Here is an 11,308-nt window from a genome sequence, read left to right as displayed (position 1 = left end):
ATCTGAGCCTGCGGGACTCCGTTTTCTGTGGGTGTGCTTCCAAGCCCAAGGTGCTCTCGCCGCGCGGTGCTCCTAGGCTGCCATGGCCTGGGGCTTCCGCCGAAGGAATTCAGGGGCTTCCTTAGATATCGAGAGCGCTTAATTGTAACTAACAACTGCAATAACAACACATACTGTGCCGTTTGTGGAAAAGGACTTTTGCAAAAAAAAAAAAAAAAAAAAAATCCGAGATACATTAAGTCCATTTTACAGGTAGGCAAACTAAAGGCTCGGTTACAGGAGTAGCCTAGTATTTCACAATGAGGGTGGGACAATGCATTGTGTGGGACTATCCCAGATTCAGGAGGACGTTTTAGCAACGTTGGTCCCGCAGGAACAACCCCCAGTTACTGGGCCAACTCAAAATGAGCCCATAAGCGGGTTACAGAGTTCTTCCTGCAAGGTGGTATCACCTGGGCTGTGGCACCTGTTTTCTCGACATTCCAAATAGGATCCTGGCTTCCTTATTTTCTTGCCCTTGGGATTTTGGCCAGGTATTGGGCTACCTTCCTAATTTTGCTTCTTTCCTCCTCCTAGCCCCCCCCCCCCCCAACCTCCTTGTCATCCACCGAGCCTTCTCTACCCCAAATTGTATGTTTACTTGGTTTCTCTTTGATCTTATGGTTCATCATTCACCAGCCCCACCCCAGACCCCAAAAAACCCCAGACCTGGGGCAGCCCCAATGGCTCAGCGGTTTAGCGCCACTTTGCAGCCCAGGGTGTGATCCTGGAGGCCCAGGATGGAGTCCCACATGGGGCTCCCTGCATGGAGCCTGCTTCTCCCTCTGCCTGTGTCTCTGCCTCTATGTGTGTGTGTGTGTGTGTGTGTCTCATAAATAAAATCTTTTTTTTTTTTAAGATTTTACTTATTTATTCATGAGAGACAGAGATTGAGAGAGAGGCAGAGACACAGGCAGAGACAGAAGCAGACTCCATGCAGGGAGCCCCATGTGGGACTCATCCTGGGTCTCCAGGATCAGGCCCTGGGCTGAAGGCGGCGCTAAACCAATGAGCCACCAGGGCTGCCCTCATAAAGAAAATCTTAACAAACAGACCCTAAACTTTGCAAGGTTTAGGTAGATACCAGGAAGTGTCTAAACGCCCTCTCCCTTGTCATCTTCCCATTGGCAGCTTTTGGGTTTCAATACCACGTGGCTGTAGGGCTGGCTTCTCTCTCTGAATGTATGTTCAGTTCTCTTCAAACAGAGCCTGAGGATAGACCAAAAATTTAATCCTGAACATCACACACAATAGCCCAAAGTAACCCCAGGAGAGATGGGCTTCTGCTCTTAGAACACTACAGCCTTCGACTTGCCCACATTTACCCTAGATAGCTCCAATTAGAATTTCTATCTCCTATACTGTTATGATTTAACTAAATGTTTTATTTTATTTTATTTTTTTTTTTTAAATGTTTTATTTTATTAGAAAGATCTGAAGGGGAAGGAGATCTGAGATCTACGAGATGTAACTCACGCAGTGAACACTAGAGGGCTCTGCACTCACAGAATGCAACTTCAACGATCAGACCAAAGGCGTACACAGGAAGAGCAGCCGCAGTGGTATTTACTGAGAATCCAAGTGCCCAACTCTGTGCTGAACACTTAACTTCTATGACTTGCTTGCTTCTTTTTTAAAAGATAATATTTATGCATTCATGAGAGACACAAAGAGAAAGAGGCAGAGACATAGGCAGAGAGAGAAGCAGGTTCCATGCAAGGAGCCCGACGTGGGACTTGATCCCAGAACTCCAGGATCACATCCTGGACTGAAGGCAGGTGCTCAGTCGCTGAGCCACCCAGGCATCCCTACTTACTTCTTTCTCTTTTTTTTTAAGATTTTATTTACTTGTTATTTACTTATTCATGAGAGAGAGAGAGAGAGAGAGAGACAGGCAGAGGGAGAAGCAGGCTCCATGCAAGGAACCCAATGTGGGACTCCATCCCAGGACTCCAGGACCATGCCCTGGGCCGAAGGCAGGCACCAAACCGCTGAGCCACCCAGGGATCCCCTACTTACTTATTTCTTAGAACACTCAAATGAGGTGGGTATTATCACCGTTTTATTGATTATGCCTTCAGTGGCAATATAGTTAAAAGGATGAAACCAGAATTCAACTCTAGGTTCATTTAAATTGGGCATCCATGCTTTCCCCCTATTTCCAGGCTACAACTCTTCTTTACAGATAAGTCCATTGAGACCCAGGAAGGTGATGAAGTTTGTTCAAGTTCACAGTGGTAGACACCCTTACTCTGTGCACAGCTTTCTCATGACACACGTAAGACGTTGTGCTTAAAGGACACTCATACGCTTTGTCCTACCCTGCGAGTTCTTTCACAAACATGCATCTTTGGAGACGGAGACAGAGGAACTACATTCTAGTAAGGACTGTAGGTAGAGTCTCCTATTCAACTTTTACAACATGGCTAGCAACATTGAGACCAGACCCAGTTGAACTATGACTCCATTACTTACTAGCAGTATGATCTTGGGCAAGTTATATAGCATCTCTGACTTCTCTATTTCTTCATTTATAAAATAGGGATAATGACATTTCTTGCCTCACAGAATAGGAGAGCAATACAAAAAAAAAAAGAAGTGCATATTCTGGAGTCTGGTTGGTGGATTTGTCTCCAGGTTCTATCACTTTCTAACTGTGTGGCCTTGGGCACATTAACTAACTTCTCTGAACCTCAGTTTCCTTGTCTGTAAAAGGAGGTAGAGTACCTCATAGGGTTATCACAGGATTAAGTAATATAGAAAGAACTCGTAAGTGCCCCCTGACCCATACATAGTAAACATATAACAAATGTTAGCTATTATAAGGTTAAATATGAGAATGTAGGGAAAGCTCTCAGCAAGGGGCTGAGCACACAGTAAGTGCTCAAAACATACAAAGTAACTTTATTTCCAGCACACTATGAAACTCGGAAAAAAGAGCTGTAAGTCACTGAAAGGAAGTGATGTTAAGGCCCCTGAGCTGCCATCAACAGGCAATGGAACTGGCAGGGGGGGAGGGGCATCAAGAAAGTGAAAGACCTTACCTCTCCTTGAAGTCAGAGGAAACCAGGACCCCAGGAACCTCCCCCCAACCTTGGCTTCAGTCTATCCCACCTTCTGCAGGGTTTAGAATCTCAGTGGCTTGGATCCTCTACCGATGATTTTGCCAAACCTTGTCTCTCTCACTCCTCTAGACTATCTAGGCAATGGTTCTCAACTAAGAGTGATTTTGCCCCTGAGGACATTTAGCAATATCTGGAGACATTTTGGTTGTGAGAATAGGGAGGGAGGTGGGAGGCTACTGTCATCTAGCAGGTGGAGGTCAAGAATGTTCCTAAACATCCTCCAATGCACAAGATAGCCCCAGCAACAAAGCATCATCTAGTGTAAAATGTCATTAGTTCCAAGGTTGAAGAACCCTGCCCTGGGGCTAACGAGCTCTTCATTGGCTTATTGGACTTGGGTAGGATTTGGGGGATGTAGTAGGTCGGGGGAAAGGGAGACCCTTGTTAGAGACGTGAGGGAACAGTGGAGGCAGCCACTCTGCATCTCTGACTTCTCCCACACAGAAAGGGCCCCAGGATAGCTTCTTCCTCATTATCAAAGACCAGACAAAGGAAATCGAGAAAGAAACTAAGAAAACAGAGCCAACTCCTTTATATGTGTTATATTTTTCATTAATAAATAGGTTTTTCTTCTTTAAACACAGAACATATAACAGATTGAAACGCTCCCCCCTCCCCCCAATTCCAAAGACAAGAGTCTATAAAACAAATGCCAGCTATACTGCCCTAAGGGCAGAAAAAGTCTGGTGACCCCCACCCAGCCCTGCCCCCTGCAGCACCACCACCCCCACACTGCAAGAGAAGGGGGTCTGGAGGCTTCTCCCTCGGACCCTGGGGACTTAGGTGAGAAGCATATGGATGTATGATGTCACCTCTCCATGAGGCATGGGCTATGCGAAGATGAGGTTTCCTTCTCATGGGCTCTGACCAGCTCCTGCCCTTCTGATTTCAGTTATGAAGCACCTGGGCTCTGCTCCCAAGGGAGCTGCCTCTTGGCTTCCCCACTCCACTGCTCTGCGGCTTCCTCAGAAGGGAAGGGAAGGGCTCGGGGACCCCTCCCATCCCCTGGCCCACATGGAAGCGCTGTGTGGAAGAGGCATGATGCTGAAGGTGAGGCTCCCGTAGGCCCCCAAGCCCATGAGGCCAGCATGCCCCCCACACCCCCACACCTTTCCTTCCTCTGGAGCGGGGGCAGGGGGGGAGACACTGGGGCAGCCGCCCTCACCACAACCTAGTGCCTGGCTTGGGGTGTGATGGTTCTTTCTCAGTGTCAGGTCCTCAAGCCGGGCCTGGCTCTTTCCTCGTCCCATTCCTGTCTCCTTCCAAGCCCTCACCATGGCCATCTGAAAAACACATGTCCAGTGTCCTAAATTGTCCCATCCTCCCTCTCCCTGTGCCTCTGCAACCCAAGGGAGGAAGTGGGAGGTTGCCTCCCTTCTCTAACCCCCACTTCACATAATGGAACAGCTTTTGGCCTTTTCCTTCTTGAAGGTAGAAGAGATGAGTTCGGAGCGACTGGGGAGGTGAAGCAATCTCTTGGAGAGGCTTCGGACAGGACTCTTTGGGGGCACTGGGCTGGGCTTGTTCAGACACACCATCGATGCCGTCCGGAAGATGCTGTGGATACTCTTTTCTGAGGTGAAAGCCGAGCCTTCCAGGTAGATTTCTGCACCCAGCTGCTTGGCTATGGCACAGCCCTGCAGAGGGAGTGAAGTCATCAATGTGGTTGTCCCTGGTGGCTCTGAGACACTGCCTTCTATGCCCAGTGGCACTCCCCAGGGCTACTCCAGATGGGACCCGTGGCCCAGTCTCCCACCACCCCCTCTGCTGACAATTTGCTGAAGGTGAAGCCCACATGCACCTTAGTATCACCTGTAGCACTTTTAAAACAATACTGATGCCAGACCAAGTAAATCAGCCTTTCTGTGGGGAGGCATTCATATTTTTAAGAGCTACTCGGATGCTTCTAACATGAACCACTGGCTTAAAAGAAATGACCCATACGGGAATGCCTGGGGGGCTCAGTGGTTGAGCATCTGCCTTCGGCTCAGAGCATGATCCTGGAGTTCCGGGATCGAGTCCCACATCGGGCTCCCTGCATGGAGCCTGCTTCTCTCTCTGCCTGTGTCCCTGCCTCTCTCTCTCTGTATCTCTCATGAATAAATAAATAAAATCTTAAAAAAAAAAAAAAGAAATCCATACGTTCCCATGTGCAAAAGAGATTATCCCAGAATTTCATTAAAAACACAATTTCTGTATTTTTCTCCCAAGTGACTCTCTAGGTATGGAGTCAGGAATTCTAACAAGTACCTCTAGTGATTCTAATGCCAGTGGTCAACAAAAAACAATCTGAGAAATCCTGGTGCACACAGGAATGGCTCACCTGCCAACCTACAGTATAAACTGGGTAAACAGTTGCCTCCCGCCCCTATCGAGATGCCTGGTTTGCTGACTAGAGATAGCCCCCCAGAATACCAATTCTCCCTTGCCATAGTGAGAGTTTGAGCAAGGGCCACATGTCCAGTCCTTTGTCTATACCATTCCCCACCCTACCCTTAATACACATATGTGTCTACACACACACACACACACACACACACACACACACACACACACCTGCTCATAGGAGATAGGTGCCTGTTTCTGGTGGGACAGCTCCATTAGCGTGCTCAGGTCTGTCCGCAGGTCTGTCTTACAGCCAATAAGCAAAACACGTGTGCTAGGACAATAATCTAGGATTTCTGTCCTCCACTGAAGAGCCATGTAAAAGGGAAGGAAGAAGGAAGAAGAGTCAGTGGCTAACAGGTACCTGGAGAAGCCCAGCTGGCAACATCATACACGCCATCCAGCTTATCACCAGCCCAGCCCTCCCTGAGTCACATGGCGTCACCGACGCATGAATTACATCATCTTCCTGCCCATGAGGCCTTTGGGGCCACAGGAGTACTGACCTGAGAGCCTGTCCCCTTATTCAACAGCCCAGTTGACCAAAGGAAGCCCAGGAGCAAAATCTCCTCCCCTCTCTCTGCCAAGCATGTGGGACGTGGATCTGCCCCCTCCACCCAGTGAAAAAGCTTCCAGGAAGCCAGGAGGAATAGGGAGGAAGCCAACCAGTCTCTTCCCAAGAAAAGGAGATAATCCCAAAGTCTTCTAGGAAACTACTTCCACAAGGTATTCTGAGACTCTTCTGTACGGGCAGACTTTGCCACCCAAACCAGGCATTTCCTCTCAGCATTTCTGCAAGGGTCTGCCTGGCTTGCCCAGTCCTGATGGGCCTGGGATCAAGTTCCAGAGAAGCTGCCTTCACAAGACCCCATCTCCAACCTTCAAACTCTGTCACTGAAAGGTTCTCCCTCTCGATCCTTCACTTCCTGAGTCTTCAATACCACCCTTCCTTGCTGGGCCTCTGGCAGAGCAGGATAGGGAGAGGGCAGGAGGCATGGGGGGCACGATCTGGGTTCTCATCCCAGAGCTGTAGCTAACAGTATGGTCTCAGGCAAATCTCTTCCTTCCCTGGCCTCAGTTTCCTCATGTTACAGATGAGGGGATTAGGCAACAAGGCCCCCGAGATTCCTTTTTTGTTCTCAAGCTGAGCTAGAGATGGCACAGTTATCCACACTGACCTTCTTGAGTGCACTATCCACGGTCTCCGGTCGGCTGATATCAAAGCATAGCAATACTGCATCTGAGTCGCTGTAGCAGAGTGGACGGACATTGTCATAGTAGGGAGATCCTGGTATGTGGGAGAAAGAGCTGATGGTGAGTCATGGCATTTGCCCTTCGCTATGGGCCTAAGCCCACAGAGCCCTGGGAATACCACTCTCGGTCCTTAGGTGAGTTGGCCGCACCCATCTCCCAGGGGAACATGCTGCAGCCTAGAAGCTTGGGACCTGACCACCTGCCAGAAAGCAGAACAAAAATACCATCTTCCTTAGTCCTGAAAAAGGGAAAGGGGAAATAAAAGGCGGGGGAGGGGGGAGTAGAATATCATTTGGCCCTGTCTGGGTCTCCTACGGTGCACTTAATTTAAGGTCTACCAGTTTTCTGAGTCCCAGAGGAGGAAGCTCCCACCCCTGCAGAGAGACCAGGGCTTGTTTCAGGTCTCTTTTCTAGAGTCTGCCTGCTGCCCAACCTCTGTTCCCTGCTTCTGCTCCAGGGTCTCTCCAAGAAGAAACAAACCTGCCTGTTACATAACTGGCTGCCCTGCTTCTTTGCCATGGGGTCAGAACTCTAGGAGGCTGGCGGAGGGGAGGAGGAACATCATGGATCCAGTGCCTTACTCTTTCTCCCCACAAAAAGCTGCAGCCCCTATCCCCCAAGATCTCAGGGAGGCAGTTTCAAAGAGAGCAGCACCAATAGCTAGGGATTTGGAGGCTCGGGCAAGGGTCCTTCCGCTAGGAGGGCAGCAGGCAATGCAGACCCAGGTGGTCCAGTATGGGAGAATGCTAGGGGTTCAGCCTCCCCCCCTCCACCCTGGGGAAGGAACAGTAGCAGATTTGGAACCCAGACAATCCGTGCTCAGAATAGCAAGCAGCCCCTCTCCCTGCACCGCAATCGCCATGGAAACTGGGGGGAATCCAAGATGGGGTGGGGGGTTGGTTGTAAAAAAAAAAAAAAGAGTAAAGAGGAGTTGTGATAACTGTCTGCCCCTTAGGCAATCCACCCCCATCCCCTCTCTGAGGTGGGGTCTTAGCAAGGCAGCACTGAGCACTGAGGGAAGGGAGCACTGCAGTACTGAGGAAGGGGGAGGGGAGGGGAGGGGAGGAGAAGGGAGGAGAGGAGACGGGAGGGGAGAGGTGGGGAGGGCAAGAGGCCTCCATTCTGGCTTCAGGCGATCCCCCTCCCCTAAGACCAGCAAGTGAATAATGGGAACAGGTTCAACCCTGGCCCCAGTGTCGGGAAGCCCCATCCCACACACCCCTACCACTCCTTCCTTCTTTGTGGGCACCTAATTTGAAAGGAGTTTGAGGATGACTGGTAACCTGCATCCTTTCTGAAATTGGGGGGGTGGGGATGTGATGCAGGGAACAGACACCACTTTGCTGACTTTCCATTATCTGGAAGGGGATTCTAGGGCTGCAGTCTGATGCGGGGGTGGCTGGGGGGCACTTTGGGGCAGTGGTAGTAAAAAGAGATGAGCTGCAGTAAGATTCTGGGAAGACTGAGAGGTGGGCAGGGTGAGGGCAGACAAAATCCCATACATCATGCAGCCAAGCTGCATTCCAGTTGGATCCAGCCAGCATAGCACAGTCCAGGATAGCCAGAACCCTGCCTCCAAGCCCTGGAACTGCAACAGAGGAAGGCGCACCAGGTGGAGGAATTTTTGTTTTGCTTTGTTTGGGGGAGGGGGGAAAGCAAGGGGAAGTCTTATTTTCTGTTTACCCCTTACCCCTAATCTTTTCAGACCTCAAAAATTAGATCACGGGAGCAACAGCTCTTGGAGGAATAGGATGGCATATTTATTATATGTAACAGGAAGCCCCTAGTGATTTACACAGTTCCTCTTTAAACTCAGCCTGAATATTGCATTTTTGGAGGGTGGATTTTCTTTTCTTTCTGTTATGCCTGGATCCTAGTCCTTAATTATGACTCTGAGCCCAGTCTACTAAAAAAGAACTGGGGTAAAAGAGATCATGGGAAGGGATCAGAATCAAAGCAAAGGACAGCCTTGCACTGAGGGTTTAGGATTGAGAGGGAAAATATTGCTTTCTACATTCCAGAAAGACCATGCATCTCCTACCTCAGCCCGGTATGGTGGGGTGGGGTGGGGGTGGGGGTGACTGTCACCACCACCACCTCCCCCGCCACTATCTACAATGAGACTGTGCCCCATATTAAAGCCATCTCCCCCACCCTCCAAAACATCGATGATGCATCGCTTCATCCCTGAGCCGCAGCGGTATGACAAGTGGAACGGAGCTGCGGCAGGCGGACAGCAGTGACCCAAGATGGAATGCAGGAGAGAAAACTGAGGCAGGAGCAGTATTTCCCCAAAGCAGGCTTGTCTCGGGGCCTTAACCACAACTGCCTCCAGCAGCACCGACTCCTGCCTCTTAATTTAGCTTTGCTCTGGGGCAGTAAAGGCGGGGTGGGTGGGGTGGGGGGGATACAGAGGCAGGGAGTGGAAACAGAGAAGCCCGTCCCCCAGTTGTATTCATGGGTCCATACACCTCACCACCCCAGCCCTCTGAAAGAAGGGGCCAGAGCCAGAGAAGTGGCATCTTGGGGCTCATCTGCTCTGCACCCCCGGACCTGCCAACCAAGGAATCTTCAGGTCCCCTTCTGTCGGTTACCTGGCCAGCACCATACACGCTGCTCCCCATCAAAGAGGGAAACAATCTCTTAAAGACAGCAGCTGGAGCAGATCAGTGGGGGCGGGAAGGGGGCATCTGGGGCCAGGAGCCTTACCTGAGGTGTCCCAGAGACTGAGCTCCACCCTTTGTTCCTCTGTCTCCAAGCAGGCAGTGTAATTCTCAAACACGGTGGGCACATACGTCTGTGAAGAGAGAGGGGCTAGTCACTCTCTGAGCAAACCTACTCCCCTAACCCTCTGGTTAGTGCCGGCTGCACCAGGAGCCACCCACCCTAGTGAGGCCCCGAAGTGCAAGGAGCTAAGGGGCAGGGAAGGGGGGTGATACCTGGGGGCAGGAGGGGCCACATGGGAAGGAGGGGAGAGGAGAGGCATAGACACTTTGCTCCAAGGCAAAAAGAAATCTGAGCGACTTCCAGCCAGGGTGCGGGGGGCAAGCCCCCCAGCCCCCAGATCCCTAGGTGGGTGGTCAGGGAGGCAAACACACAGATTTCTGTCGTCCCCAGACTCCCCCCAGTTTTAGAGCCACAAGCCAATTCTAGCTCCGCACGTCCTCCCGCCGCCCGGCCCCGCAGGGCAGAAGCCCGCCTGCAGAACCTCTGAGGATGCGATGAGGAGACCGGCAGGTATTACGTCAAGAAGACACCCCAGACTCTCAAGTGCCTCCAGGTCCCTCTCCCGGGAGCGGACTCGGGGGGGGGGGGGCATGTGATCGGGGCCTACGGGTGAAGAGGTGACGAGGAGCCGAGGAGCCGGCGGGGCGGCACAAGTGGAACAGGTCTCAGGGGAGGCGGAGGCAGGGCGGTCCCGCAGCGGGCGGCGGGGGGCGGGGCGGCTGGGGGGCGGCGGGCCGGGGGTCGGGGTCGCGCCCCTGGGCGGGTGGGGGTCTGGCCCCGGGGAGGACGCAGGCGGCCGGCCGGCGGGGGCCGGGGGCCGGGGGCCGGGGGCCGGAGGGCGGGCGGCTCACCTCGGGGTAGCAGTCCTTCGCTAACACCTGCAACATCGCCGTCTTCCCGCACTGCACATCCCCCACCAGGACGAGCTTACATCTGGCCACGACTGGTTGCGGGGCCCGTCTCTCCTTCATGGCTGTCGCCTCCGCACGACTCGCACTCGGGTTCAGGGACGAGAGGGCTGCGCCAGGCGCGTCTCGGCGCGGAGAGCCAGCCGGCCGCCTCGCCTCCCTCCAAATGAAAACGGGGCCGGCACGGCCGCCTTATATAGCCCCGGCTGAGCCAATCACAAGAGGAGGCGGGCTCTGCTGCGGCCAATCCCCGAGGTGGGATCCCCTCCAGCAGCCAATGGGAGGAGAATCTGAGTCAGTGCCCTCGTCCTCCCTTCCCTTTCTCTTAAAGCCGCACCGTTGCTTCCTCTGCAAGGGGATTCCCACGCTGTTTGCATTTGTATGAGGAAGGGGGGAGGGGACGTGAAGCAAAATTAATGGTCTCGAGTGTCCATCAATTAGTGTCAAAAGCAAACTGGCCACGAAGGCAGAAAATGAGGTCAAGCTGGCGTTGTCCCAAGAGAAAAGCAGGCCCTGCCTCAACCATAGACAGGTGGCACCCGGGGTGGGATGGCAGGGTGGCCCCCTAGATCTCTGACCCCTTTGTTCCATCTAATCTTCATCCAAACCACTCTGGCTTCCTCTCCCAGAGACTCCTGAGGTACCCCCTTATCAGTCCCTGATGTGCCTCTTTTAACACCCAAGTCTGGAATCACCTTCACCTAGATAGATAGATTGATGATAGATAGATAGATAGATAGATAGATAGATAGATAGATAGATAGATAGATAGATAGAGTCTTCTTGCATCATCTGGAAAAAACCCACAGAGTTCCTGACCCAGAGATGGGCAGAGAGAAAGGAACGAGTGAGTTGGCAACTGGGGTTGAG

General features: G+C 52.0%; 1 protein-coding gene across 1 annotated transcript; it reads right to left on the bottom strand.

Annotated features, from left to right (window-relative positions):
* Window positions 1–3,691: 3,691 nt before the first annotated feature.
* RND1 (Rho family GTPase 1) lies at window positions 3,692–10,624 on the bottom strand. Its single transcript, XM_025477474.3, has 5 exons — window positions 10,382–10,624; window positions 9,513–9,600; window positions 6,728–6,837; window positions 5,721–5,855; window positions 3,692–4,801 (listed from the first exon to the last, which is right to left on the bottom strand). Exons 1-5 carry the CDS (start codon window positions 10,499–10,501, stop codon window positions 4,556–4,558), a joined length of 699 nt encoding a protein of 232 aa, XP_025333259.1. The 5' UTR covers window positions 10,502–10,624; the 3' UTR covers window positions 3,692–4,555.
* Between the last annotated feature and the right edge of the window lie 684 nt (window positions 10,625–11,308).

The sequence above is a fragment of the Canis lupus genome, chromosome 27 (genome assembly GCF_003254725.2).
Source record: "Canis lupus dingo isolate Sandy chromosome 27, ASM325472v2, whole genome shotgun sequence".
In the NCBI taxonomy this organism is placed as follows: Eukaryota; Metazoa; Chordata; class Mammalia; order Carnivora; family Canidae; genus Canis; species Canis lupus.
Note: the sequence above shows the minus strand (reverse complement) of the source record. Positions and strands in the feature narration are given on the sequence as shown.

What these genes read in the sequence shown, in the direction of transcription:
- RND1 (XM_025477474.3), bottom strand. Translation starts at nt 10,501, where the DNA reads ATGAAGGAGAGACGGGCCCCGCAACCAGTCGTGGCCAGATGTAAGCTC. An exon ending in CAGTCTCTGGGACACCTCAG is followed by an intron (nt 6,838 to 9,512) that starts GTAAGGCTCCTG and finishes CCCACATACCAG; the next exon opens with GATCTCCCTACTATGACAAT. An exon ending in CACCTATCTCCTATGAGCAG is followed by an intron (nt 4,802 to 5,720) that starts GTGTGTGTGTGT and finishes CTCCCTCTGCAG; the next exon opens with GGCTGTGCCATAGCCAAGCA.